At 55.1% G+C, this 24,610-nt stretch overlaps 1 protein-coding gene across 1 annotated transcript; it reads left to right on the forward strand.

The window, feature by feature from the left end:
- Nucleotides 1–24,146, forward strand: SRRM3 (serine/arginine repetitive matrix 3). The gene is made up of 15 exons (XM_048967020.1): nt 1–138; nt 5,791–6,038; nt 8,167–8,268; nt 11,861–11,995; nt 12,079–12,159; nt 12,472–12,501; nt 12,809–12,877; nt 13,167–13,202; nt 13,422–13,472; nt 13,582–13,686; nt 13,966–14,137; nt 18,975–19,261; nt 19,877–20,107; nt 20,398–20,535; nt 22,228–24,146. Exons 2-15 carry the CDS (start codon nt 5,815–5,817, stop codon nt 22,445–22,447), a joined length of 1,881 nt encoding a protein of 626 aa, XP_048822977.1. The 5' UTR covers nt 1–138; nt 5,791–5,814; the 3' UTR covers nt 22,448–24,146.
- Nucleotides 24,147–24,610: the final 464 nt, after the last annotated feature.

The following is a 24,610-nucleotide window of genomic DNA, read 5'->3' on the forward strand; positions in this document are numbered from 1 at the left end:
CACTTCAGGAGGGGACTCGCCGGGAGGGGCCGCGCTGCGCCGGGCCGACCGGGGCCGAGCCGAGCCGGACCCAGAGAGCGGCAGCAGGGCACCGGGCCGGGCTGAGCGGGGCGGCGGGGACGGGAACAGCGGGGAGAGGTGAGCGCGGCATGGCCGGGCTCGGGCCTGGCTCCTGGGGCGGCACCGAGCTGTGTGTGGCGGAGGGGGGGGGGGGGGGGGGTGGGCAGGGAGAGGGGCTGGGGCTGGGGCTGGGGGAGGATGTAGGCGACAATGGGGAGCCGGGAAGGGCTGGGGGGCAGCGGGGCACGGGGAATGTGGAGCACGGGGATACCCCAAGGGGACGGGGGAGCGGTGGGGGGTCTGTGAGCATCAGTGGGGTGTTGGGGGATTGGAGACCTCAAATGACTGTAGGGGGTGTTGGGGGCTGTGGGTTCCTATGGAGCAGAGGGACCCTGCAAAGAGCAGGCACTGGGGCTGGGCAGGCGTTTGTTGGGAACACCCTGCTTCTCTGTGCCGTGGACTGAGGAGATGGGGTCCCAACAGTAGCCAGAGCCCAGAGCATGGTGGGATATGGGGGACTACAGTAGGGAGAATGCACAAATGGCTCCAAAATCTCAGCCCTAGAGCTCAACTGAGGAAGGGCAACAGCACTGGGTAAATTGAGTGAAAGCATTGGCTGTTGGGTGGAGGAAAAAGGTGCAAAAATCGACAGTGGGTGAGCACAAGGTTTTGGTGAAGTGATTTGTACTGCTTCAGCCCAGGTTCTTTGAAAGAACGCGATTGAATCTCTCCTCCTCCTCCAGAAAGGAGGTTCCAGCTGTAGGAATTTGGGGTTGTGATTCAGGTGGGGGCTGTTCCTTTGCTTGGCCATGCCTGCACAGAGAGTCCATATTTGGATGTGCAGAGTGCTGTGGCTTTGGAGAGCCTTGGGTTGGAGGGCAGTGTGCAGGATGCAACTGCTGCTGATCCACGTGGCCATAGTTGGGTGCACAGAGTGGGGAGCAAGCATGTTGCTAGCTCCTTGGTAACTCCTTGCTAGCCCCTTACTAGTGCTTTGGTGATTTCTTGGTAACTCCTTGCTAGCCTCTGGTGTCTCCTTGGTAGCTGCTTTCCAGCTCCTTGCCATCCACGTGTCCTCTCTACCAGGGCTTTATACAAATCTGACTATCCCTCCTGTTCCTGGGCTTTTCCTGGGCCACCACCCATAGCTTTCTTCATCCCCTGCTGTGGCGTTGGCTCTGTAGGGATGGCAGCAGCCTTATTTCCTAAACAGCAGAGGAGGACGGTAGCGGTGTGGGCTCTGGAGCCAATGCTGGGCAGTTTTTAGGGCAACATTTGTCCTTCGTTCTCTTTTGGATGAGCATATGGGGCACCCAGCTGCCTGCCTCAGGCAGGATTTGTCCCTGCTTGGATTTGTCCCCATCCCCAAGGAGGTGCTGCCTTACCCTGGATATAGGGCTGCCCCCCAGCATGGCATTCTCGGGGTGCTTTGATTCCTGGGAAGGGCATCGGGCACCTCAGAACTTCCTCTGTGGGGTGTGCAGTGCCCCCGAGCCCTGTGTGGAGTGGGAAGCAGCAGCTGGGCTGCAGCATGGGCTTTTCCCACTCCTGTCTCGAGGAAATCCCCAAACGTCCCCAGCTGCCCCTTCCCTGCCCCACTTTTGATGCGTGGGAGCTGAATCCTGCCGTAGGAGCTGAATGCTGCCGTGGGGCCCTACCATCCCCAAAGCCCTTCCCTCCCATCCCAAAGCCCTTCCCTTCCATCCCCAGCTCGCATCTTCTCCCGGCCAGGTGGCCCACGGCTTATATAATGCGCTCAGCCCCGGAATAGCTCCTCCCGTTACACAACGGGCACTGCGTCCGGGGGGGGGAAGCATGGGGGGGGGGGGGACACGGCTGCTTGTTTGCCCCACACCGTGACCCCTGTATCTGGAGCCCCCCCATCACCATTGGGAAGGTATCTCCAGAGCATGTCCTGCCCATGCCCCAACTCTGTGTGCCATCGACCCCACATGTGCCCTCCCGCAGGGTCCTGCCCCACTCTGTGCCCCCTGGCACGCCACAAAGGAGCACGGTTGCTTGGTAACTGTTTAGCTTCTCTGCCAGCCTCATCTATTTAAAACATATAGATTTATGCTCATGCCTATGGATGCACAAGCAGCAGCAAGCCCTCGCCCAACCTGTGAGCCCTGGCACACCGCGTTGCGTTGTTAGCTGTGATGAAGCTCTCCTGGATCACCCAGGAATGACCCTGCATGGTGTGAGGCGTTGGGTGTTCAATGGGGCTTCCCCATGTGCTGGGGCATCATGTGTGTATTTTATCATAGAGTCATTCAGGTCGGAAAAGACCACCAAGATCATCTAGTCCGACCACCATGCGTTAGATATTCTTTATTTCTTTAAAATCTGAAAATTGCCAGATTTTAGCATGCAGAAGGCAGTGTCCAGGCAGTATTCCATGGCTGCTTGTCCCACCAGGCTACGGGAATGGCATCACGATGTCTGAGCCACATGGATGCAGCCAACTGATAGCCCGTGGTGCCATGCTGGTGGCTGCACAACCCCAGCCTTGTGGTGGCTCTGCAGGGTCCTGGTGGCTCAGCGCTATCAAGTCCCACCTGGTGAGGCTTTTCAAGCTGATTTTCTTCTTTTATTCTCTTCTTTTTCCCCTTTTTTGGAGGTCTGACTCATGGTTTTTGGCACTCGGGCTGCTGGGAGGCTGCACCTGGGAAGGTTGGCCCAATTAAAGGCAGGAACCCAACACTCTTCCTCCTTGTAATGCTGGCCAGGTATTTAGGAAAGGCTGCTGTGTTATGGCTTTTGGTGCTGTGATGTGTGCTTGTGCGTGGCCTGGAGGAGGCCTTCCACTGGTCATCTTCAAATAATGGACAATTAGCAGCCCGCAACAAGGCAGAAAGCTCTTTGGGGATGGGATTATTATTTTTGCTGTGTGCTGATTGCACACCCTGATGAGACCCAGAGGGCAGTGCTGGAGCCAGAATACTGAGATGGGGTGGTTGGCATTGTGGATAAGGAAACTGAGGCATGGAGCGAGACTGGTGGCCTGAGTGGGGCAGGGTTTGTGAGTGAGAGGTCCTCTGCTTGGCTGCGTCGTGGTCTCTTGTGGGACTGAGCACTGGGGAGCTCGGTGTGTGAGCAGCACAGAGCAGGGGATGGTGGAAGGGGATGGAGATGGGGATAGAGGATGGTGGATGGGGCTGGAGGTTGGAGCATGAGAGTGGAGATGAAGATGGGAGGGTGGGGGTGGATGATAAGGATGAAGGCTGGAGCGTGAGGATGTAGCATGGAGATGGAGGATGGGATGGGGATGGGGACGGAGGGTGGAAACGAAGATGGAGGATGAGGATGAAGATGGAGGTGGAAAATACAGGATGGAAGGCACAGCATGGGGGTGGTAATGGGCATCTCTCGACGTTTCCAAAAGCAGGTGGGATTTTCTCCTTCCAATTCTTGTTTGCTTGGCACAAGCTGCCAGCAACAGACGAAGGCTTCATTCCCCCCCCTTCCAGGACTGCCTTCCTCTTGTAAACAAGGTGGAAATTTTAAAGGGGAAATCGCTCGTTGCTCTTTAGAAGAAGAGCAGTGATGCCAGTCACAGTGTCATGCCACCCCCTGGGAGACCCTGGCCAGCCAAAGCCACATCAAAGGGATTTTTGCTTTTTCACTGCTCAGCGTTGGCCTCTCACTGCTTGCAGAGATGTCAGTGTGTCCTCGGGTGTCCCCGTCCCTGCTGCATCCCATGCCCCCTTCCCCAGCACGCAGGCACTCGCCATTGCCCTGTCTGGTGCAGCTGGATGTGGTGAGAATTAATTGAGCACCGACCGGAGGCGGCTTTAATTAGCGGCCAGGCAGGGGGCTCCGCTGCTGTGCTTCCCCTCCCTGGGGGAAAAGAGAAGAGACAAATTTTCTCGGGAGTTTCCCCCTGCACCAAAGCACTGGGGAATGGCTCTGGTGGTGGGGATGGATGCCAGCACTGTGTCCTGCAACGCGTTCCTACGAGCCCATGGGAACAGTGCCTGCTCTCTCTGTGAGGCAGCCGGCTCTCTGGCTGCCAGCACATGATGATTTGTGGGTAATTACTGCAGATAATGAAATATTTAACCATCCTGTTTATTATTGTGGATAGCAGTGAGCCAGGCAGGAAACTGCTGGCGTTTGGGTTGGGCCAGTGGGAATCACCATTGGAATGGTGTTGAGGGTGAGGATGGAGGCTGTGGATGAGGATGTGGGTGGGTTTGAGGATGAAGGATGCTAAAGAGCGTGGGGATGAAGATTGGGGTGGAGGATGTTGTTGAGGATGGAGATGGAGGCTGCAGATGAAGCTGGGATTTAGGATGGGGATAATGTTGAGGATGGGGGTGGATGCTTGGGAGTGAGGTGGGGATGGGGATGATGTTGGGGATGGAGGCTTGGAATGAGGCTGAGGTGCTGCCTCCACTCCAGGCCTTGGTCCAGCACAGCCAGGCCATCCCTGCTCTGTCAGTGGCTGATGACTGGAGGTTGTGGAGGTGATGGCTGCCCTCCTGCAGCATGTCCCCAAGCTGTCCCTTGCACAGGGTGTTGCTGGAGGTCTCTTTTTGGGACAAAGGAGAGCAGACCTAGCCCATCCTCCTGGGGACTCCGTTTGCCCCAGTGCATTGTCCCTATTGTCCCCATAGGCACAGGACTTTCTCCATTTCCCATCCAGGGCTTTTGCTGGTGGCTCTGCTTTGCTATTTATAGCAGGATGGTGTTTGCGGGTAGTTTTTTATCTTCCTTTGTTTTCCTGCCTGTGCCGTCACTGAGGCAGGATTGCTGTTATTAGCTGTTATGGGGAATATTACTCACTTCTGTGCACTTCCCTCCCTGCCACCCCCAGCCCCTTGTCCTCAGCTGCCTGGGAAGGGCTTCCAGCAATCCAGGAAGGGGGCACCGACACCAGCTGAGCATCCCCCATTTCCCTGCCCCCATCCCACCATGTTCCAGTAACATCTGGGGACAAAGGAGTCCCAGCCCTTCTCCCACCACCTCAGATGGGCCCCGCAGTCAGCCTTTGCAAACCAGCACTCAACATCGGCATTAAGGGCTCTGCAAAGACACTGAGCTCCATCCCCACTCAGGGTTATCTCCCGTTAGGTATATTCCCCAATGGGTCCAGCCTCCGCCACCCCATAGTCCTTATCTGTAGCTCTGGCAGCCCATTTATCTCCTCTCTCTGTGCACGCATTCCTTCCTCTATCAGCCCAGCGACACATTCAGTGCGTTCTCAAGGTTTTGCAGCAATGAATTTCCCCACTGCTGGGTTAAGGATAAAATGAATTCCCACTGGAGGAAGCGAGCAGAGGCTGCTGCTGCAGAAAGCATCCGCTTCTTCCCCCTCTCTCCGCCATGGAAGGAGCCCTTTGGTGGAGAAACCGTTCCCAGTGGGAAGCTTCCATCATTCCCGAGTTCTTGTCCCTAATGAGAGAAAGGCAGAGCTGTTGAGGAAGAGGATCCCAAGCTGGCATGGGTGGGTAAGCATGTATTGGCCCATAGGTGACATTTCCATAGAGATCCTGCTGTAACCACGCTGGTTTCCTTGTGTTTCAGACATAGGAATCAATAGGCTTTAATAATGCAGAGAGGTGCTCGGAGAGCACAAGGATGTTCGTCCCTGCTGCTGCTTCCAGCGCTGTGCCCGGGCACCTGGGGGCAATCGGAGCGCTCCGCTGGCTCCCGTGCTCAGTCCCACACCACGGCTGTGTGATTGCACAGCGCTGGCGGTGACCCGTCGCTCTTTGTTCCCACCAGGTGCTGTGTGCCACCCGCACCACCATGGCCCTCTACAACAATGGGGCCAACGTGCCCTCGCCCCAAGAGGCCTCCAACGGCTTCTCGCAGCCCGGTGCCTCGGGCACGTGGCACAAGGCAGAGGAGGAGGTGAGGCTGGTGGAGCCCAGCCTGGTGAAGAAGGCTCACCGTGAGATCCTGGACCACGAACGCAAGCGGCGGGTGGAGCTGAAGTGCATGGAGCTGCAGGAGATGATGGAAGAACAAGGGTGAGTGGCGGGCATCCGGGGCTGAGGTGTGGGGTAAGCCGTGACATGGGGCCGCTGTTGACTTCTCCTTCTGAAGTACCTTGAAGTGGCAGAGGTCCACAGTTGGAAGGGAATTTGTGTTTGGAGAGGTTAACCTATTCTCTTAGAATCGTAGAGCCATTAAGGTTGGAAAAGAGCACTAAATCACTAAGTCCAACTGTTTAGCCATCATCCCCATGCCCACCAGGCCATGTCCCTAAATAGAAAATAAGCATGGGGTGGGGAAAAGAAGCAGAGCGGTTGTGTTTAGCCCCAGGTGAGGCAATTACAGGGCTTCAGTTTGTCCCTGCTCTCTTCTCACTCTCCAGTTTTGGGACTGAAGCCTGACTGATGGAGCAAATGCTTCAGCACACGCAGGGAGACGGGGACTGGGATCAGCTGGGGAGAGGGAAAATGGATTGAGAGGAGGCTTCGCCAAGGCTTTCATTAAGAGCACAACTGTGACCTAGAATTAAATTGTCTCACACAGGCTGGAATAATGATTACGCCTAATTTGTCGTTATGGAAATAAATAAGGCTGACCTGGCGCCTTGGGGAGCCCGGGTCCTCCTTTTGGGTTCCCGTGCCCTGCTAGGATTCTCACTATTAGTAGTAGCATTACTGCAGCGGGTAGTACTGTGATGGGTACTGTTGTTATTGCTGTAATTGCCTTTGCTGTTATTAAGGCTATTAATAACGGTGATACACCGAAATGATAACGTAATTACAGCCGTCATCTTGGCCAACCTGGTTAATCCCCCTCTGCGTGGGAGCTCTCCCGGGGGCTGCAGGGGAAGTGCTCTGGGGGGGTTTCTTCCTCGGGGGATTGATCTCCAAGGGCAGGGGCCCAGTGGGACCAGGTGCTGTGATAGCAGAGAAGGGTTTTGGGGCATTGGAGCATTCCTTCCATGCGGATGGCTCCTCCTGATCCGGCTCTGACTGCTGCCCACTCCAGACTGCCTGCAGGGTTCCTTCTGGCTGGTGGTTGGATTTCTTCTCTGGATAAGAACTGTCAGCAATTTCTCCTCCCTTCTCCACCCTGTTCTCTGCATTCAAGGCAAAAAAACCCAAACAACCCACCTTCTGCTAGGGTTAAAAGCAGCTGCTCTGCAGCCAATCCTCGGGTTCCCCATGCTGCAGGGTGAGTATCCATGATGCAGCTGGTGAGGTGCAGAGCAGCGTTCTGGGGGTGCTGCCCTGTTTAGGGGTCTCCCAGCACTGGTGGGATGCAAGGCACAGGAAACAACCACAGCTGCCTGGTTCACCACCCTCCTGCTGGGCAGCCCTGTCTGGTTGGAGTATTAATGAGTCCATTTCAGTGCAAATGAGCTCATTAATATTAATTCCTCTTTCATTATGGTTGAGCTGTGCACCCGACTGCAGGATGTGGTCCAGGTGCTGCCCCATGCCTCGCTTTCCGGGGGAGATTGTCAGAAGCACGGTGATTTTCTCCATTTCAGTACAGAACCTTCAGGTTCGGGTCCAGGAGATGCTCTGGTGCCTTTGTGCCAATGCAGGATGCAGTATAGAAGTGTCCGCTGTCACTGATCCTCCTGTGTCTCTGGCACGGCTGGAGTGCTGTGCTTTGCCGCGGCTGTTTGCAGATGCCAGGGACAAAGTGATTAGTGTCTCTCGTTAATAACCCTGCAGTGGCCTGAGTCAGCGTTCGGCGTTAGCGCAGTGCTGGCTTGGCTGCTGGGACGCAGCACAGTGTGGGGACAAGCAAGGGAGGCTCATGTAGGGATGGAGGAGGGAGCTGGCCTCACCAGCTATGAGGACGCAAGGTGTCCTCATAGTTGTCCTCCTCTTTTACTCTTCCTCTGCTCAGTGCTGCTTGGGAAGGGAACGCAGGATTGAGGGAGTGCAGAGCACCAGGAGGAGGGTCCTGCTGTCCTCCAGGCCCTGCTGACCATCACAATGCCACCTTTCCTTCCCAGCCCCTCTGGCCACGTGCCACTCCTAAGGGTATGGGAGGTCATCAGCATGTCCCTGCCCTGCGTGCCCCTTTGGCCATTCCCCCTCCTCCTGTCTCGGCCTTTGGGGGGCACACAGTCCCTGGGGAGCCAATGCCGTAATTGTGCCAGCTCTGACTGCATCTCTGCCCACCCAGGTACTCAGAGGAGGAGATCCGGCAGAAAGTGGGGACCTTTCGGCAGATGCTGATGGAGAAGGAGGGCGTGCTCACCAGGGAAGACCAGCATGGGCGCCAAATGTAAGTGAGGCAGCTCTGAATCTGCCCATCTCTGTCCTACATGCTTCTGTCCCAGGGATACATATCCCAGATTGTCACTGAGGATGGGTGGATATATGGGGATAGTTGGATAGATGATGGATATAGAGGGTGAGTGGGGGTGGATGGATGGATGGATGGATGGTTAGACAACTGGTTGGTTGGTTCATTTGCTAATTGATCAGTTGGTTGACTGGAGGCAGACTTTGCCTCTCTGAGGCAGGGTACTACCTCCAGAGAGGTTCTCTCTCCCCAGTTGTTTATCACCCATTGGGTGCTCTATAGAGGTGCCATTATTGCAATGCTCCTAATTCAGATGATGAAACCAAAGCATAGAAAGGCTGGCCACTCACTCACCCTTCCAGCCAGTGGTGGAGAGCAAGCTGCAAGTTTGATGTTCACCAGGCTGTGTGTGTGAGTCCAGCCACTCATGCCCTGACTCTGCCAGCCCACAAACATCACTGAGGTCACTGGAGCAGAGCAAAGCACTAGTTTGATCCTATATGATGTTCAGCCCATGCTTCACCATTGCCCACTCCTGCTGTGTTGGTTGCTTCTCCTGCCCTCTCCAGGGCTGAAAACACAGCTTCTCTGTCTGGGTAAAAACTCCTCACAAGGATCTGCCCCTTTTTCATGCTGATTTATTGGTGTGATGCTTAATGGCCCAGACAGCATGGCTGGTCTGGCGCACACCATCTATCAGCCTGGAAACCAGGTCACTTGGGACAGGAATAGATGCTGCAGGTCCACTGAATATTAATGCTTCATTAGGGTCAGGAAATCAGGGCGAGGGGGAGGCGGGGAAGCCACTGTGTTGGGGACAGCCTTCCTCTGCCAGCAGCCACCAAGCAGGACCAGGGCTCAGCTGTGCCCAACCCCACTTGGGGTGCCCATCCCCACCCCAGAGACCATCTGGGTCTTTCTCCAGGCAGGTGGGAAAACCAAGGCATGGGGTAAACCAACCTGCCAGGGTCGCTCAGGCAGCTGAGAGTCCTATTGGCATGTTAACAAGTGGCCTTTGCCTGCGGGGCACAAGTCGTCTCCAGGGCATCTTCCCAGGAGAGGCTGCCCATCTCATTAGGGCTGGTGTTTTAATGAGCACATGGTGAAGCCAGAGGTGTGTCCAAGGGTACCCCAGAGTGGCTGTCACCTTTCCCTGATTGCAGGCTTGCTTTGGAAGGGTAAGCGTTAGATTAGCCCATGGGCTATAAATAATAGTGCTGAGCTGGAAGGTCTAAAGCAAGAGACTGCAAGGAGTGCACAGCCAGGAGGTGCAGGGAGGAGGGAAGCACAGATAGGTCCCAAGGAGCTGGTGCTCCGTGTGATGGGGATATGACCTGTGGAAGTCCCTGCTGAAGGATGGCTTGGGTGCCAAACCTCTGCACTGCTTGAAGGTATACCAGTGCTTTAATAAACACCCACCACTTTTGCAATGACCTGGGAGAGCTCTCAGCACTTACCTTGTCTGCTGGTCTTGTTCCAACACCTCCCAGGCCCATGTTTCTGAACCAGCTGCTCTCTTTTCAAAATACATGCAAAAGCTCAGCATTGTCTGCAGAAATCCCTGGGGGAAACTGAGGCACCAAGCAGAGCCATGACCACCTGAGCCCTAGCTTGCTGTCTGCGCCCTCCTAGCTCCTGTCTGTGCATGCACAGCCTGCTCCTGGCAGGGGGACTGCTTGATGGACAGACTGGTAGGCTTAAAAAGAAATGCAGGCGTGTATCAGGAGAGGAGGTGTAACTGGAGCAGCACGAGCTGGTCCCGAGCTGCTGAGCACAGCTGATGGGCAATGTGCTGGCAGCAGGCTGTGGTGTGCAGCACGTGGTCCAGCACTGCCTGTGGTGCTACACTTCTCGTCAAACAGAAAATCCAGCAAGAGTTAACTCAGTTTGTGCAGCTCCTTTTTTTTTTTCTTCATACTTTCCATGGTTTGGTTGCTGTTTCAAAGGCATTGTCGTGGAATAGTTGGGTCAAAAGGCAAAGGACTTCACTCCTCCACTGGCTTCCTCTGCTGCCAGCCTCCAGACTGGGACATGGGGAGGAACCTAGGTTGGGACATCAGCTGAAAAGTCTTGAAGATTCCTATTGCAAAATATCCTCTGGGATGCAGGAGTCCAGGTTCATCTGATGATGGCACCAACCAGTGTGGTTTCCCCCAGAGCACCTGGAGTTTCCTTGATTGCCTTGTTCCCTCCCAAGATGCAGTCATAGACTCACAGAATCATTGGAGATGGAAGGAACCCTTTAAGGTCATCTGGTCTCATTCCCCTTCAATGAACAGGGACATCTACAGCTCAGTCGGGCACTCATGGCCTGGTCCAGCTTGTCTGTGGGTGTCTCCAAGGATGTCCCTGATCTGAGCCATGTTCCCCAACAGACAGAGGGATGCTGGTGTGGATGTGGTGATGAACCATGGGCTGCAGTGCTGTTGCTAAGGAAATGTTCCTTCAGGGCTCTTGGACATGAATTTCCTGCTCTGCCTTCCTTTCCCAGTGACTATCACCAAGCCTCTAGGCATCTTGGCAGCATTTTGGGCTCAAGAGCTCATCCCCTGCCCCACATCCTCACTGTTCCCAGCACCACTCCTTAGGGGAGTGGGTGCTTTTCCCTTGAGGTCCCCAAGGGCTTTGAGGCTGACGGCAGAGCAAGAGCAGCATGAGGTGTGGGCAGCCAGGAGAGATGGGCATGGCCCCCCCTGCTTGCTGAGTCCAGCCCACAGCCCCGGTAGTCAATGGCAACCTCCTGTCCGTTTCCATGGCAGCAGAAAAATTAATGCTGATGAAGCTGCTGAAGAGGAAGAGGAGACCTCAGTGGCTTTGGGCCTGATGACCCCTCCTCCCTCACCCTGGCTGACCTGGGGGACATCACTCATCACCTCCTGTGCCAAGCCTATGACAGGTCGGGCTCTGGCCCCCAAGTCCGGATCATCCCAGGCAGCTCCTGCCGATGGCAGATAATCCCCAGTCTTCCACCAGCTCTACTCACCCTAATCCAGCCCCCGCCACCGACCTCAGCTGACCCCACCAGCAGCACCCGCCCAGCCCCACTCTGCCTCGTGAGGCAGCAAAGGGATTCTGAGTGATGACGAAGACAGGGGGGTGGTGTCCTGGCCCCGGGGATGTCCTGGTGCTGACATACTGTAGAGACAGGCGCTGTAGGAGGACCCCACAAAGACCTCTGCTGTGTGATGGTGATACCCATGGAAGTGCCAGGCACTGAGTGATCACAGAACCATAGAATCGTTAAGGTTATAGAAGACCTCTCACCCCCCCCATGCCCACTGACCACATCCCTCACTGCCACATCTCCACGGCTCTGAAACACTTTCAGGGATGCTGACACCCCCACCTTTCTGGGCAGCCCATGCCACTGCATCACAGGCTTTTCTGAGAATAAATCTTTCCTAATATCCAAAGTCATTCAAGAGGTGGTGACAGAGCCAGGTCTCCTTGACCCCGTGTGCCAACAGCAGTGCCACCACACTGCTGTACTCTCCCCCAGCCCCAATTCAGCCCCACCACGCTCCTCTTGGATGCCAGTCTCCCAAATTTCCTGTGTTTTCTCCTTTGCCAGAGTGATAGAAAACCACCACGGGCTGGATGGGGAGGAGTACACAGCGCAGTACCCTGAGTGTGACGAGGGCTGCCTGCTGCAGTGTGACTGCTCAGCTGAGTGCTACCACGACGACAGCAGCCACCGCGAGTACAGGTCTGGGCAGGGGGCTTTGGGGGTGGCCATTGGCCATGGAATGGTGGATGGTTTTCTTTTCTCACCTCAACCCTTTCCTGCAGGCTGAAAAGACGGTCGAGCAGCTCCACCTCCCCACCACCCAAGAAGAAAAAGAAAAAGAAATCGGGTCACCGCCGGAGCCGGTGAGTCCTCGCTTGTCCCTGCACTGTCCCCTAGACAGGGAGGCTTCAATCCTGTGTACTCTCCCTGCTCAACTCTTCTCAGCCTCCGTGGAGCCAGGGGGCACCTAAGAACCTTTGGTCTCTGTGCTGATGCACCCTAAATCCTGGTTGCTCACCCCAATGTTGGTTAGCAGTGTTGGGCTCAATGAAAGTGGGAAGAATTTGAGTGTGGCACCGGGAAGAACTTGGTTCCCTTCCCGTTTTATATTTCCTGGCACAGTGGGAGGATGCTGTCCTTAAATAACCCTTTCTTTTCTGCCTTCCCTGCGGCAGCAAAAAGAGGAAACCCGGTTCAGAGCGCAGGTGAGTGTCCCTTTCCCAAATCCCCATGGCAATCAGCTGCTCTTGTCTCCTGCTGGAGGCAGTGAAGCCCACGAGGTGGCAATGGGACACAGCTGGATCTGCCTGCTCTGGCTGCAGGGTGAACCAGAGCCCTTCTGCCAAACGCTCTTTTCTGTCCCCTGAAGAAATAATTTCCTTGCAGTATTTGTGCAACTCAGGGGTTGTGCAGGGAAGTGACATGCAGATGGGTGGTGGGGATGGGGCTCCCCTGGGTCACAGGGATGGGGTTTGGGGTCCCACTCCATGGACATCACTTTCCTCCCTGCAGCTGTGACAGCTCTTCCCCGATCCGCAAGGAGAAGAAAAAGAAGACCGGAAAGAAGCACAGACGTGACAGGTGAGATGGACACATCTCCAGGGCTGGGGGCACCAGACTGGTTGGTGGCTTCAGGGAGGGCTGGTGACACTCGTAGGCTGGATAAGGTGGCAACGTGTGTGGAATTGGGTGTCCCTTCATGGGGCAGAATGTTCCCCAAACCATGGGCTGTCACCTCCCCATGGCCGGGAGAGCCATCCCAGTGGTTCCTGCGTCCTCATCTACATCACCCCCAGGGGTTGCCTGTCCCTCGCCCCCTGTCAACTAGCTCCACATGTCTCCTTCATCCCTGCTTCCTCTTTATCCTCAGGTCTGAGTCAGGCTCTCGGAAGAAGAGAAGACACAGGTGAGGGTGAAGGCTGCCGGAGCCACACCACTACCACTCATTCTGTCCCCCTCACCCCAACACTGATTGTCACTCTGGAAGTGACGAGGGGCCACCCTATGATCTGGATGTGCACTGGCCAGGGCTCAGCACAGTGACCCATTGCAACCAGATGCTGCTGGGCTTGGGGAAGTCCCTGCATCCCATCTCTGCCCTTTTACCTTTCTGCCCTCCCCACAGGTCCCGCAGCCCCAAAAACAAGAGGAAAGAGAAAAACAAAGAGCGCAAGAGGTGAGATGCTGTGAGCGGGTGGCTGGCAGGATGCATGCCCCTTAACACTGCATGAGTGCCCAGTGCAGAGGCTCATCCTGCCCATCAGCCCTGGCTGTCATCCCCACAGGTCCCGCAGTGCATCGCCAGCCTGGCGGTCACACCGGCGCAGCAGCTGCAGCTCGCACAGCGCTTCGCTCTCCTCCGACTACAGCAACTCCAAATCCCCCAGCAGGTAGGAGCACCGTTGGGCATAGTGTTCCCGTGGTAGGCACCTCTGTGGGGACAGCAGAGGAGCAGGTGCTGAAGCACCTTACAGGATGCTTAAGGGGTTGGAAGGGCAGCACTGGGGAGTCAAAGCAAAATCTCAATTAGGAAAAAGCGCAAAAGCCGATTTCTTGCCCCATTTTTTGTTCTTGCGCCGTGATCCCAACCCAGTGTTGAGTGCCACTGTTATGCTGGCACGTGGGTGAGGATGTGCTATGCGCCTTGCTGAGCACACCGTGCCCCACAGGCTAAGCCCCAAGCATCGTGAGGATGGCCCCAAGGGCAACAGCGCCTGCTCCAGCCGCAGCCCGTCCTCCTCCTCACCGCGCCGCTCGGCCTCACCGCACCAGAACGGGCACAAGGGCAGCGCCCAGAATGGCCGCCACAGCCATGGCCCTGCACTCGAGGAGCCAACGGATGTACGTAGGCTTTTCTTGCACCATGGTTTGCTGCCCTCTCCTCCTCTTCCTTCTCCCTTTGCAGGAATCCCTCACCCTGGCTCTCCTCTTCCCTCCTTCCCCATCTCAGTGACGGACAGACTGATGGGGACGCAGTGCTGGCTGTCCCCGTCCCTGTGCAGACATGTTCCCCCAACCCTGGGGTGCTGGTCCATCTCCTGTGGGCAGGATCCCCAGTACCATGTCCCCCTTTATGGCCACTCAATGGATGTCACACCCTGAGGTGTCCCCTTTGGCTCAGCAGGGCCACTGTTGGGAGTGGAGTGCTCACAGGTGGCCAAAAAGTGGGTAAAAATGGAAGCGTTATTTCCATGCCACCTGCAGCCCATCCAAGTGCAGGATCCCAGCACCACTCTGTGTGCCCAGACTGAGGACTGCTGTAAGGCCAGGAGAGGTCATGGAGTGGGGCTTGGGGCTGAGCGCTAGGATTCTGGGCATCCAGGGTCCCCATGATGGGTGATAGCGGGTCCACTTGTCCCCAGCAACACCAAGAGTCCCAGCAAAACCCAGCTGTGCTGGGGGCTTGTCCCCACAAGGGATGAGGGGGCCAGTCCCAGTTTAACCAGTAATGGAGCACCTCTCTACATTCTTCTTTGCTGTTTGGGGTCTGGGTGCCAAGGAGCCCCCACCCCGGGCATCTCGCATTGCCCATGAGCTCCCTTGGCTCCCCAGCTCTAGAGGGGACTTTTCTCCGACAACTTTTCTCTCTTTCTCTCTCTCTTTCTCTCTCTGTTTTTGTTTTCTTTGTTGTTTTTTTCTTTTTTTTTTTCCTTTTCTTTTAATCCCATCTGTGTTTTTCTTTAGCCTCCCATTTGAAAAAAACCCGAACGGTAATATACAATTCCATTTCTTGCTCAGCAGAAGCAGGGAAGAGGGGGAGGGAAGGGCAATGAAACCACGCTTTTTTTCCCCACTTGTTTTAGTTTCCTTTATCATGATTTATTTTCTTTTCCTTCATAATGTACAGAAATGCAAACAATATATATCTCTCTTATTTTATTTCCCCCTGTCGTCGTCGTGTTGTTCTAGAATTTTTTGCTTTCGTGTGTATTAATGTGGAGAAGAAAAAAAAAAAAAAAAAAAGAAACAGAAAAACCAACAGATGTGTTTCTAAAATACTGACAGCCGTTAAACATTGTACCTCCATCCTCTATATTTTTTGAACGAGGGCTTTAAAAGGGAAGCTAACCGAGCGGCCGTGCGCCATGCCCGCCTTCGGCTCCGAGAGTCGGCCGCGGCCCGGCAGCTGTCCGTGGTGCTGACGGGGGTCTCCTCCCCACGCTGTACCCCAGCAGGACGGGGTCGTGGGGGCCGCGGTGCCCACCTACCATTGACCCCCTCCCGGCCATACCATGCTGTGATGCTGCCATACTGCATCCCGAGCACCCCGAGCACCGGACCATCCCGAGCATTCTTCCCAGCAGCGGCAGGGCTGAGCACCCAGCCTCCCCCAATCTCTCCAAAACTACTCGATTCAGCCCGTTTTTCCTCATCTCCCTGCCCAGCACCGCAGGCTCCCCGATCGAGGCAGGGTGCTGTGTGATGTTGACTTCCCTTTTAAATTCCCCGTCCCGTCTCCATCCATCCTCGCCTCCAGCTGCCTCCCCATCCTCTTTGCATTTGTCCTTCCTCCCCATCTCTCCCTCCTCCTCCTCCTCACCTCGCTCTCTCACTTGCACACACTCTCTGTAACTGATTTCTCTCTGGTTTTCTTTGGGCCGGTGCTGAGACAGCCCTCCCGGCCTCCACACGTCCTGCTCCATCCGCTCCCCTTGCATGTTGTTTGGGATTTGGTCGTGCCAGCAGCCACTTTTTGGACCGAATCGCAGTGTTGCTGTCTAGGGGCTGGGTTACACACAAAGCTGGCAAACCCGCTGCGGCTGCGAAAGCCACTGGCTTTCCAATTAAGCAAAATGAAAAAAAAAAATGCAAACGAGACCAATTATATATTAAAAACTCTAAGCAAAGCAAACTTGATTAGCAAAGGGGTCTAAATCACATTACTAAAGAGTCATTGTCTTTTTCCCATTCTGCACTCCAAATGTGGAGATTATTGTTTTCTTTTTTATTATTGCATTCCTGTCACTGCCAATTCAGAAGGTAGGTATTTCGTCCACCTCTGCACGTTCACTTCTGCAGATGAGCCTGTTGAAAAGCACCGTAGCTTGATTTAATGTTATTTTCTCTTTCTTTCTTACTTTCTTTCTCTTTCTTCCTTTCTTTCTCTCTTTTTCTCTTTTTCATTTTGTCTCTTTTTGGTGGCTATATATGATTTTTTTTTCAATTTGTATGGTTTTCCCCAGTTAGCTGCAAAGCCATGCTCTTCTCTTACGTTCTTTTTTATTATTTTTTTGCCCTGTTCATGTAAAATTTTTCTTTCTTTCTGCCTTTTCTCTTTTCCTCGTTCTGTTGGTAGAATGCATTTCTGTGTGTTTTAGCCCTCCGAGTTTGTGTTTGTTCCCACAGATGGTACAGTCACGTTGGGTCGGGCTGAGTTCCCCCATGCTTCCTTAGGGGCTGGATAACAAGATGGATTTAATGAAACATAGAGGCAAAGAGAAATAGGCACATCCCAGTGTGTGAGAAGGATTTATGGAGCTATGGGTGTTTGGGGCTGCAGGATGGGGAGGGAGGAAGGGCCAGCAAGAGAGAAATCAAGGGAGATTGGATATTTTTTGCCCCTCTTGGGGCTGTTGTGGCAGTGAGCTGAAGGGACCTGGGGAGAGCACTGGGGGCTGCAGAGATCTTCTGAGATCTTCCATGCCCAGAACAAGTACCCAGAGGTGTTTTTCCTCTAGACTGGACCTTTGCAAGGGTTTATTTGGATCATCCTTATTTTTGTCTTCCAGTAGAAGCCCCTTCTGCCCTCCCCATCCCTTTTTCTGTGTTTTGGATGTGGACCCCATATCCGCACAGCATGGATGGCAAATGTGGGAATGCCTCACTTGGGAGGAGGTCCCTTCACTCTGTCTTTCTCTCTCTTCTTCTTCACTTGGATTTTTCCTTGGATGTAGGGCTGGGGTGCAGCCACAGCCCGATCCCTATGTGGGTGCCGATGGTGGGGCATCCATCCCCACTGCCACTTTTCCCCCTTGCTGGAGCAATGACAGCAGCAGCCAATTATTGAAGCAATTGCTAAAACTGCACCAAACCACCCTCCTCGTTTCCCTCAGGGCTCTGCGGCTGTAGAGCCTGCAGGTGCTGGCTTGGACCACTTGTCCATAGGAACGAGGGTGTGATGGGGACGTGCCGACAGCAGCATGTCCTTTTGGGAGCATCTTCCTTGCAGACCCACAGTACATCATCCACTTCTCTTTAGGGGGAGAAAAGCAGCATTTAGGATTAACTACATTTGAGGCAAAGGGGATGGTGGAGAAATGAGGTCAACGGTCACCCCGAGGGCAGCGGCACCTCCCAAATCTCCTTAAGCCCCATCAGATCATACAGGATTTACCCTTCATGGGCATCAGGAGCTGATGGAATGGGGGAGACTTCCCCAAAGCCTTCCCATAGCCTAAGACCTTCAGCCTCGTTCGGTTGGGGTGGTCACCACGCTGGTGGCCCTTTGTCACTGCTGGGTAGTCAGGATGGGTCCCCGATGCCCGATTTTGGAGTGTAGTGAAGGGAGTTTTGTTTTATTTCTCTCCTCTCTTTGTCTCTGTCTCTCCTCCTCTCTCTCTTTCTTTCTCTCTTGCATTTTTGTGAATCTAATGATGCACTTATATTGCCCCGCTTTTCCCTTCTCTTCATACCTTACCTACTAAAGGAGGAAATGCCACTTTTTTGGTAAGTGGATGTTAACCAAGAGGGACTTAAAAAAAAAAAAAAAAAAAGCATATAATGGAAAAAAAAAAAAAAAGGAAGCAGAAATCAAAGTCTGTGTTGAGTGCTGATGAGGACTTAGCAGTTCCCTGCAGAGTCACAGCTAACAGATCAATGCGTATCCCAGGAAGAGTTCAGAGACATTCATTTATCTCAGTAACGATGACATTTGTGAAGTTTTGGTTTGGTTTTCCTTTGATTTCGATGTTTTCTTCTTTCTTTTGGTTTCTTTTTCCCTTCTCTTCCCTCACCCCCCAACTCCCTGCCTTGCCCTCCATTGTTGCTCTGTGCCGTCTTCTTCGTTTCTTGATTTGTTTTAAGCCAAAAACCTTACTATCTATAAACCTACGCATATATAAACATTACAGACTTCTATATATGTGCATGCCTCTGTGTGAGCAGCCCTCCCACCCCGCACCCGCCCAGCCCCTCACCTCTTTGTTCCCCCCTCTGTCCCTCAGCTCACTCTAACTTACTCTCCCCCTTTCTCCCTCCTCTCATCTTTTCTTTTTTTTCTCATTTTCCTCAGTTATTTTGGGTTTTCCTCCCCTTTTCCTTCCACCTCTCTTGGTTGGGGTGGGCGGGCGCTGGGGTTGCTTTCTCTCCAGGTGTCCGGGGGGTCGTTTCTTTCCCTTTGAGCTCTCCCTCCCCGATGACTTTGGGTTTCTTGGATTTTTTTCGTCTCCCCTACCCAACCCCTCTTTGTTTCTTTGTCTTTTCGTTGATTTTTTTTTGTTTTTTATTTTTATTTTCTTTGCGTTTTGCATGCGGAGGTTTGCATGACCCACGTTGTTGAGGGCGAGAGGCTGAGGAAGGTGCAGGGTAGCATCTGTGTAGCCTGCCTTAATGCGATGTGCGTTGACGTTGTGCACCAAGCCCCGGCCCGGCGCGCTCCACTAAAGACCGCTTTCTCCTTCTTTCTTCTCCTCTCCCCTCCGCCTGTCCCCATTCTCTCTGTCTCTCTTCCCCCTGCCAGAGGCCGGCCTCGCCGTCCCCTTCTCCACGGCCTCGCGGCAGGACGGACCCGCCATCCCCTCGCACCCGGGGCGGCCGTCATGGTGCCCACTCGCCCTCGCCAGAGCGAGCCAAGCACGGCCACCGGCACCGCTCCCGCTCCGCATCGCCGCCCCGACACCGCGGTCAGGCCCCCCGCCTGCCGGCCCCAACGGGGCTCAGCCCCACTGGCTACAGCAGTGACTCGGAGGGCTCGGTGTGCTCGCACCCGCTCAGCCCCGACAGGACCCACGGTGCCCACGCTAAGAAGTAAGAGCAATCTGGGTGCCACTACATCGGAAGCATGGGTATCTGGGGTGTCCTGCTGCTATCCAGATGTGGGATGTGCTCCAAGACTAGGGTGGGTGGCCATTGGGTTGGCGTGCTGTTGGAGAGCGATTCCAGTGGGGATGGGTGAGCCCCATAGTGCCCAGATGGCTCTGTGGGATCTTGAGGGATCAGGTTGGATGTCAAGAAAAGGTTCTTCACTAAGAGGGTGGTCAGGCACTGGGACAGGCTCCCCAGGGCAGGGGTCATGGCCGTGAGCTGCTGGAGCTTGAGGAGCATTTGGACAATGCTCTCAGACATATGGTTTGATTTTGGGTGGTCCTGTGTGGAGCCAAGAGTTGAACTCAATGATCTTTACAGGCCCCTTCCAACTCAGGATATCCTGTAATTCTACCCAGCAGGGAGTGGGACCAGATGGCCCTTAAGGGCCCTTCCAACTCAAACAATGCAATGATTGCATGATAATCAGGGTGGTTTGGGATCCACACGGATGCTTCTGCTCCTCTATGGGCTCACAGGGGACAGTCCACAGGTTGCAGAAGAAAAGGAACCATGGCGAAAACGTTCCTGTGACATTATCCCCTCTGCTCCTCGCAGGGTGAAGGACAGGCACCACCGGGGCCGTCCCAACAGCAGCTCCGAGTCGTCAGCGAAGCACTCTCGACACGGAGCCTCGGAGCGGAGGAAGAGCCCCTCACACAGCACAGGGCACCGCAGCACCTCCTGGAGCTCCAGCGCTTCCCTCTCCAAGTCTCGCTCCCGCTCACGGGACAAGCGGGCAGCACGCAGCCGCAGCCGCTCTCCCTCGCAGAAGAAAACTGCCAGCAGGTCAGCTGGGGGACACGGCCAGCTTGGGGTCTGAAGGATGGGCAGTGGTGGCAAGCAGAGCCTGGGGACCACCCAGGCCCCTGTGCTGCTGGGTATGTGCATGGCTTCCGTGTCCCATCTCTTAGGACAGCCTCAAAAGTACCTTCAGAGAGCACCCACACCTGAGAATGGGTTCCAGCCCTCCAGGTTTGGGGAGGCGCTTTACCTGCCATGCATGGGCTGTCCCAGTGTCCCACACAGATGCCGTGTTGCCCCACGTGCCTCTAACGTTCCTCCTTGTGTTGGTGTAGAGAGAAAGACAATGAGCCTCGAACACGCCACAGTGACCCAGACCCTGCTCGGGCCCGGCGTCGCTCCCGAAGCTACTCCCCAATCAGGAAGAGGAGACGTGACTCCCCCAGCTTCATGGAGCCCAGAAGGATCACCAGGTAGGTCCCAGCATGAAGTCTGTGCATGGTCTGTGTCCAGACTGTGCTCCCAGACAGCTCCAAAGGGTGGGTGAGTGGTTAAATGGATGGATGGATGGATGGTTGGATGCGTGGATGGTTAAGTGATTATATGGATGTATAGATGGAAGGAAGAAAGGAAAGATCACACAACGGTTTGGGTTGGAAGGGACCTTTATGATCATCTGGTTCCAACCCCCCTGATAGAGGCAGGGACACCTCCCTCTAGAACCAGTTGCTCAAAGCCCCATCCTGCCTGGCGTTGAATGCTTCCAAGATGGATGGATAGTTAAATGGAAGGAAGGAGAAAGGAAGGAAGGAAGAAAGGAAGAAAGAGTGGGTGGACAGATGGATGGATGAATGCTTGGATTGGCTTGGTGAAAGGCTGCATGAATGGATGGATACATGTACAGAAGAACTGATGGGTGAAAGGATGGATGGACCAGTCGCTGGACAAACATCTGTAAGGACAGCTACATAACCCTAAGGATGAAGGAAGAGCCAATCAGGCTGGTCCAGATGGATAACCAGACTGCCTCCAGTACTACAATCTTCTGGTCTCTTCCCATTTACAGACAGAAAATAAGAATAATTTTACTCTATGTGTGTATATTCCAGCCAGAAGTCCATTTGTCTCCTGCCCTCTAAATGCAGTTTTCTCCTTCCTGAGATCCTATTGACTCAGGATGCCAGGCTCTAAGACAGGCAATATTTAGTGCCAGACAAAACACTGCGTGCATATATAGCACCTCGTTAGCATGCAGCACTGGCGGCATTAGTGGTGCTGAGCTGAGATTACCTCTTTTCTGACCTATTTGTCTCCCTTGCTATCAGGGTCTGAGCATGGCGCTGGCTGGATTTTCAGTCACAGGCTCTTGCTCACTGTGGGAGGATTTTGATTTCTCCTGGACTGGGCTGAAGTCGTAAGACAGAACAAGAGAAATATTGCCCATATCAGCCAGCTCTGCTGCCCTGACCTTGTCACCCCCCCACAGCCAAAATTTCCCAGAGCTGCAGGGTTGCCGGCGTGTGGCCCAGCAGATGACATCTTCATGGCACCATGTGCCACCTCCTGTGCCCCTCCTTCTCCCTCAGTGATGCCTTTTCCGTTTCATCCCAAGGTTCCTCTCGGAGAGCATCGCCGCCTGCCTGGCTCGCAGGGTAACCTCTCCCCTTCCTTCTTCTCTTCCTCCCAGACTGCTCCAATCTGTGCGTCTCTCTCCGGTCCCACTAACGCTGCTCACTGCTGTGTAGGGATGGGACAAGGGGGCAAGGAATGAACTGCTGCGTCCCTTGCAATTGTGGGGACCTGCAGGGCTCTGTGCTCAGCACCATGCACTGCTCCGGATGTCACTGCCCCATAGGAGCCGGTGCGGGTCGAAGCTCGGGCAGCCTGACGCTGGCTAATCCCTAACAACTCTTTTTCAGCAGCTTTCACTCTTTGGTGGCTGGGAAAACACAAAAGCCACATTAACCCGCTCACTTTCTGTCCTCGGCGCTGCCTAATCCAGGACTAACACCCGGGGCGAACAGGGGAGAGGAAGGGGATGTGGGACGGGTACTGTCACCCTGCAGCCACCCCAAGCGCACTGAGGTGGAGGTTGGGCCGTTGCTCCCCATCCCTCCCCTAACCCACACCAGGACTGTGACTCGGTTTCCCTTTTCCCTCCGCAGCGCTCGCAAGCGTCCCATCCCCTACTACCGCCCCAGCCCCTCGTCCTCCAGCTCGCTGAGCACCTACTCGTACAGCCGCAGCCGCAGCCGCAGCTACGACACCTACAGCACCAGCCGCAGCCGCAGCCGGACTCGCAGCCCCCCCAGCCGCTCGCGCAGCCCCCCCAGCCGCAGCCCCAGCTACAACAGCCGCAGCAGCTCCGAGAGCGCTGGCTTCTGAGCCCCCCCGCCCCAACCAGGAGCCTCCGTCCCACCCCAGGAACAGGGGATTGCCGAGGATGGGCCAAGCGGGCGGGGGTGACCCTGAGCCTGGAGGGTATTTGGGGGTTGGGAGATGGGGTGGGGGGTGGCTTATTTTGGGGGGACAGGGTGGGCGAGCACAGAGCGAGGGAACAAATCACATCGACATAGCTGGGGGGGTGCTCCATCCAGCGGTGCTTTTTGGGGTATTTGGGACTTTTTGAGCACCTTTCCCCAATCCATGCCTAGCTGGAGTGTGCGATGTGGCCCTAAAGGAACTGCAGCATCTCACTGACTTGCATCCCTGTGGCACCCCTGGGGACAGAGGTGACACGAACTATCCTGGGGACCCAACAGCCCTGGGCACCACAGAGCCACCGATGAACAAAGCATTGCCACATCCCCAGTGCTCATCCCGCACGGGTTTACGGGCCCAAGGAGTGGGCTGGGATCCCCCCCCCACTCCAGGGCTTTGCATCTCCTGCCCCTGAAGAACAAATGCTGTCAGGTCTGGATTTGGGGTGAAAAAGGTGTGTTTTGGGATGCGTCTCTCTGTGCTTGTGGGGTGGTCCTCACCAAGGTGCCCCCTGCACACCCATTGCTTTGGGCGCCCCTGGACACATGGTGCTCCCTCTGAGCACTGCAACCCCAGCTGGGCGCCCTGGCCACCTCCTGCTTCAGTTCCTGACCCAGATGGCTTTATGGTGACACTTTCCCCAAGAACTGCAGCCCTGGGGGATGGCTGTGGCTCCTCTCCTGGAGGATGCTGCACTGGCACCATGGTGTGGCAGTGGGTTCGCTGTGCCCTGGGGCTGGAGCATCCCTGCAGCCCTCCCTGGAGCTTTAATGAGAGATAAAGGATGCGGCCCGCACGCTTTGCTGACAGCCCCAATTCCACAGCATTGTGCTGATTTTCCAAAAAAACAAAAAAGCAAACAAAAAAAAGGCCCTTCCTGGGGGCATCCCCCTGGCCCCACTGTTGGTGTTTAATCCACATGGACCGTGTGTTTTCCGCCTGGTTGGAGGAGGATGAAGCACTGAGCCGGGTGGGATGGGAGCACAGCTGCTGGGATTAACCCACAGCGCCGCAATGGGATCAGGGCTTTGTCCCTACCCTGAGGGCACCGCAGAGCTGGGGCGTCCCTTTGAGTCCGGTAATGCCCCTTTAGTGCTGGTGGGCTGGGGGGCTCTGACCACGGCCACGCACTTCAGGCACCCTGCATTGCCCTCCCCCTGCACAGGGATGCTCGGAGGCATCCTCTGGTGCGTTCCCTATCCCAATCCTAATTCCCATCCCCTTCCAATCCCAATCCCCATCCTAATCCTCAGTTCCCATCCCCGACCCCATTCCAATTCCAGTCCCCATCTCAATCTCCAATCCCAATTCCCATCCCTGACTCCACTCCAATCTCCGTCCCCGTTCCAATCCCCCATCCCCATCCCACACCTGCCCCCATCCCTGCCCCATGGCCACAGCTCCCACAGTGACAGAGCCCCGGACAGGACAGCACATCAGGGAAAATTTCCAGTCTTCCTCTTTTACAGTCTCTGTCTCCTGCCGCGGAGGGAGCCAACTGGAACAAAATACTCTGTAGAAATACTTCAGTATTTTCCTCTCTCTCGCGCGCTCTCTTTTTCTGGATTGTGAGTACAGCTGTAGATTCAGTGAGCTGGTTCAATTATAATAAAATATACAGTATATATTGTAAATGATGCTGCGGGGCATGGAGAGGTTTCTTTGCATCCCTCCCTCCCACCCCAGCCCCCGGCAGGATGTGGCCCCACGCCTCCAGCTCTGCAGCTCAGCTGCTTTGATCCCTTTCCAGTCCCATTCCCCAGACAACACAGGGCTCTCCCCCACCCCAGCCCCCGACAGAGGGCTCAGCAGGTTGTGCTGGGACAGAAGGGACACCCCGAGCCCCCCCCGCTGAAGGATCCCTCTCCCATCCTTCCTGTATCCTCATCTGTGCCAATTACCCCACACGGAGGGCTCTCACATCCCTGTGCCGAGCACATCAGGGCTCAGCTACAGCCATCTCCTGGCTGTGCTGGCTCTTAAAAGCAAAGCCTGCACACTGCAGGAGCTGGGAAAGGTTGGACAGACAGCTCAAGGCCAAAGCTCAGCCCCTAATAGTCCCAATAT

Source organism: Lagopus muta, chromosome 20 (assembly GCF_023343835.1).
Source record: "Lagopus muta isolate bLagMut1 chromosome 20, bLagMut1 primary, whole genome shotgun sequence".
In the NCBI taxonomy this organism is placed as follows: Eukaryota; Metazoa; Chordata; class Aves; order Galliformes; family Phasianidae; genus Lagopus; species Lagopus muta.

Bases quoted from the DNA above. Each gene is read 5' to 3' on its own strand.
- SRRM3 (XM_048967020.1), top strand. From the start codon at position 5,815: ATGGCCCTCTACAACAATGGGGCCAACGTGCCCTCGCCCCAAGAGGCC. The intron at 13,203-13,421 runs GTGAGGGTGAAG...CCCTCCCCACAG, and splicing joins CGGAAGAAGAGAAGACACAG to GTCCCGCAGCCCCAAAAACA. The intron at 19,262-19,876 runs GTAAGAGCAATC...TGCTCCTCGCAG, and splicing joins CACGGTGCCCACGCTAAGAA to GGTGAAGGACAGGCACCACC.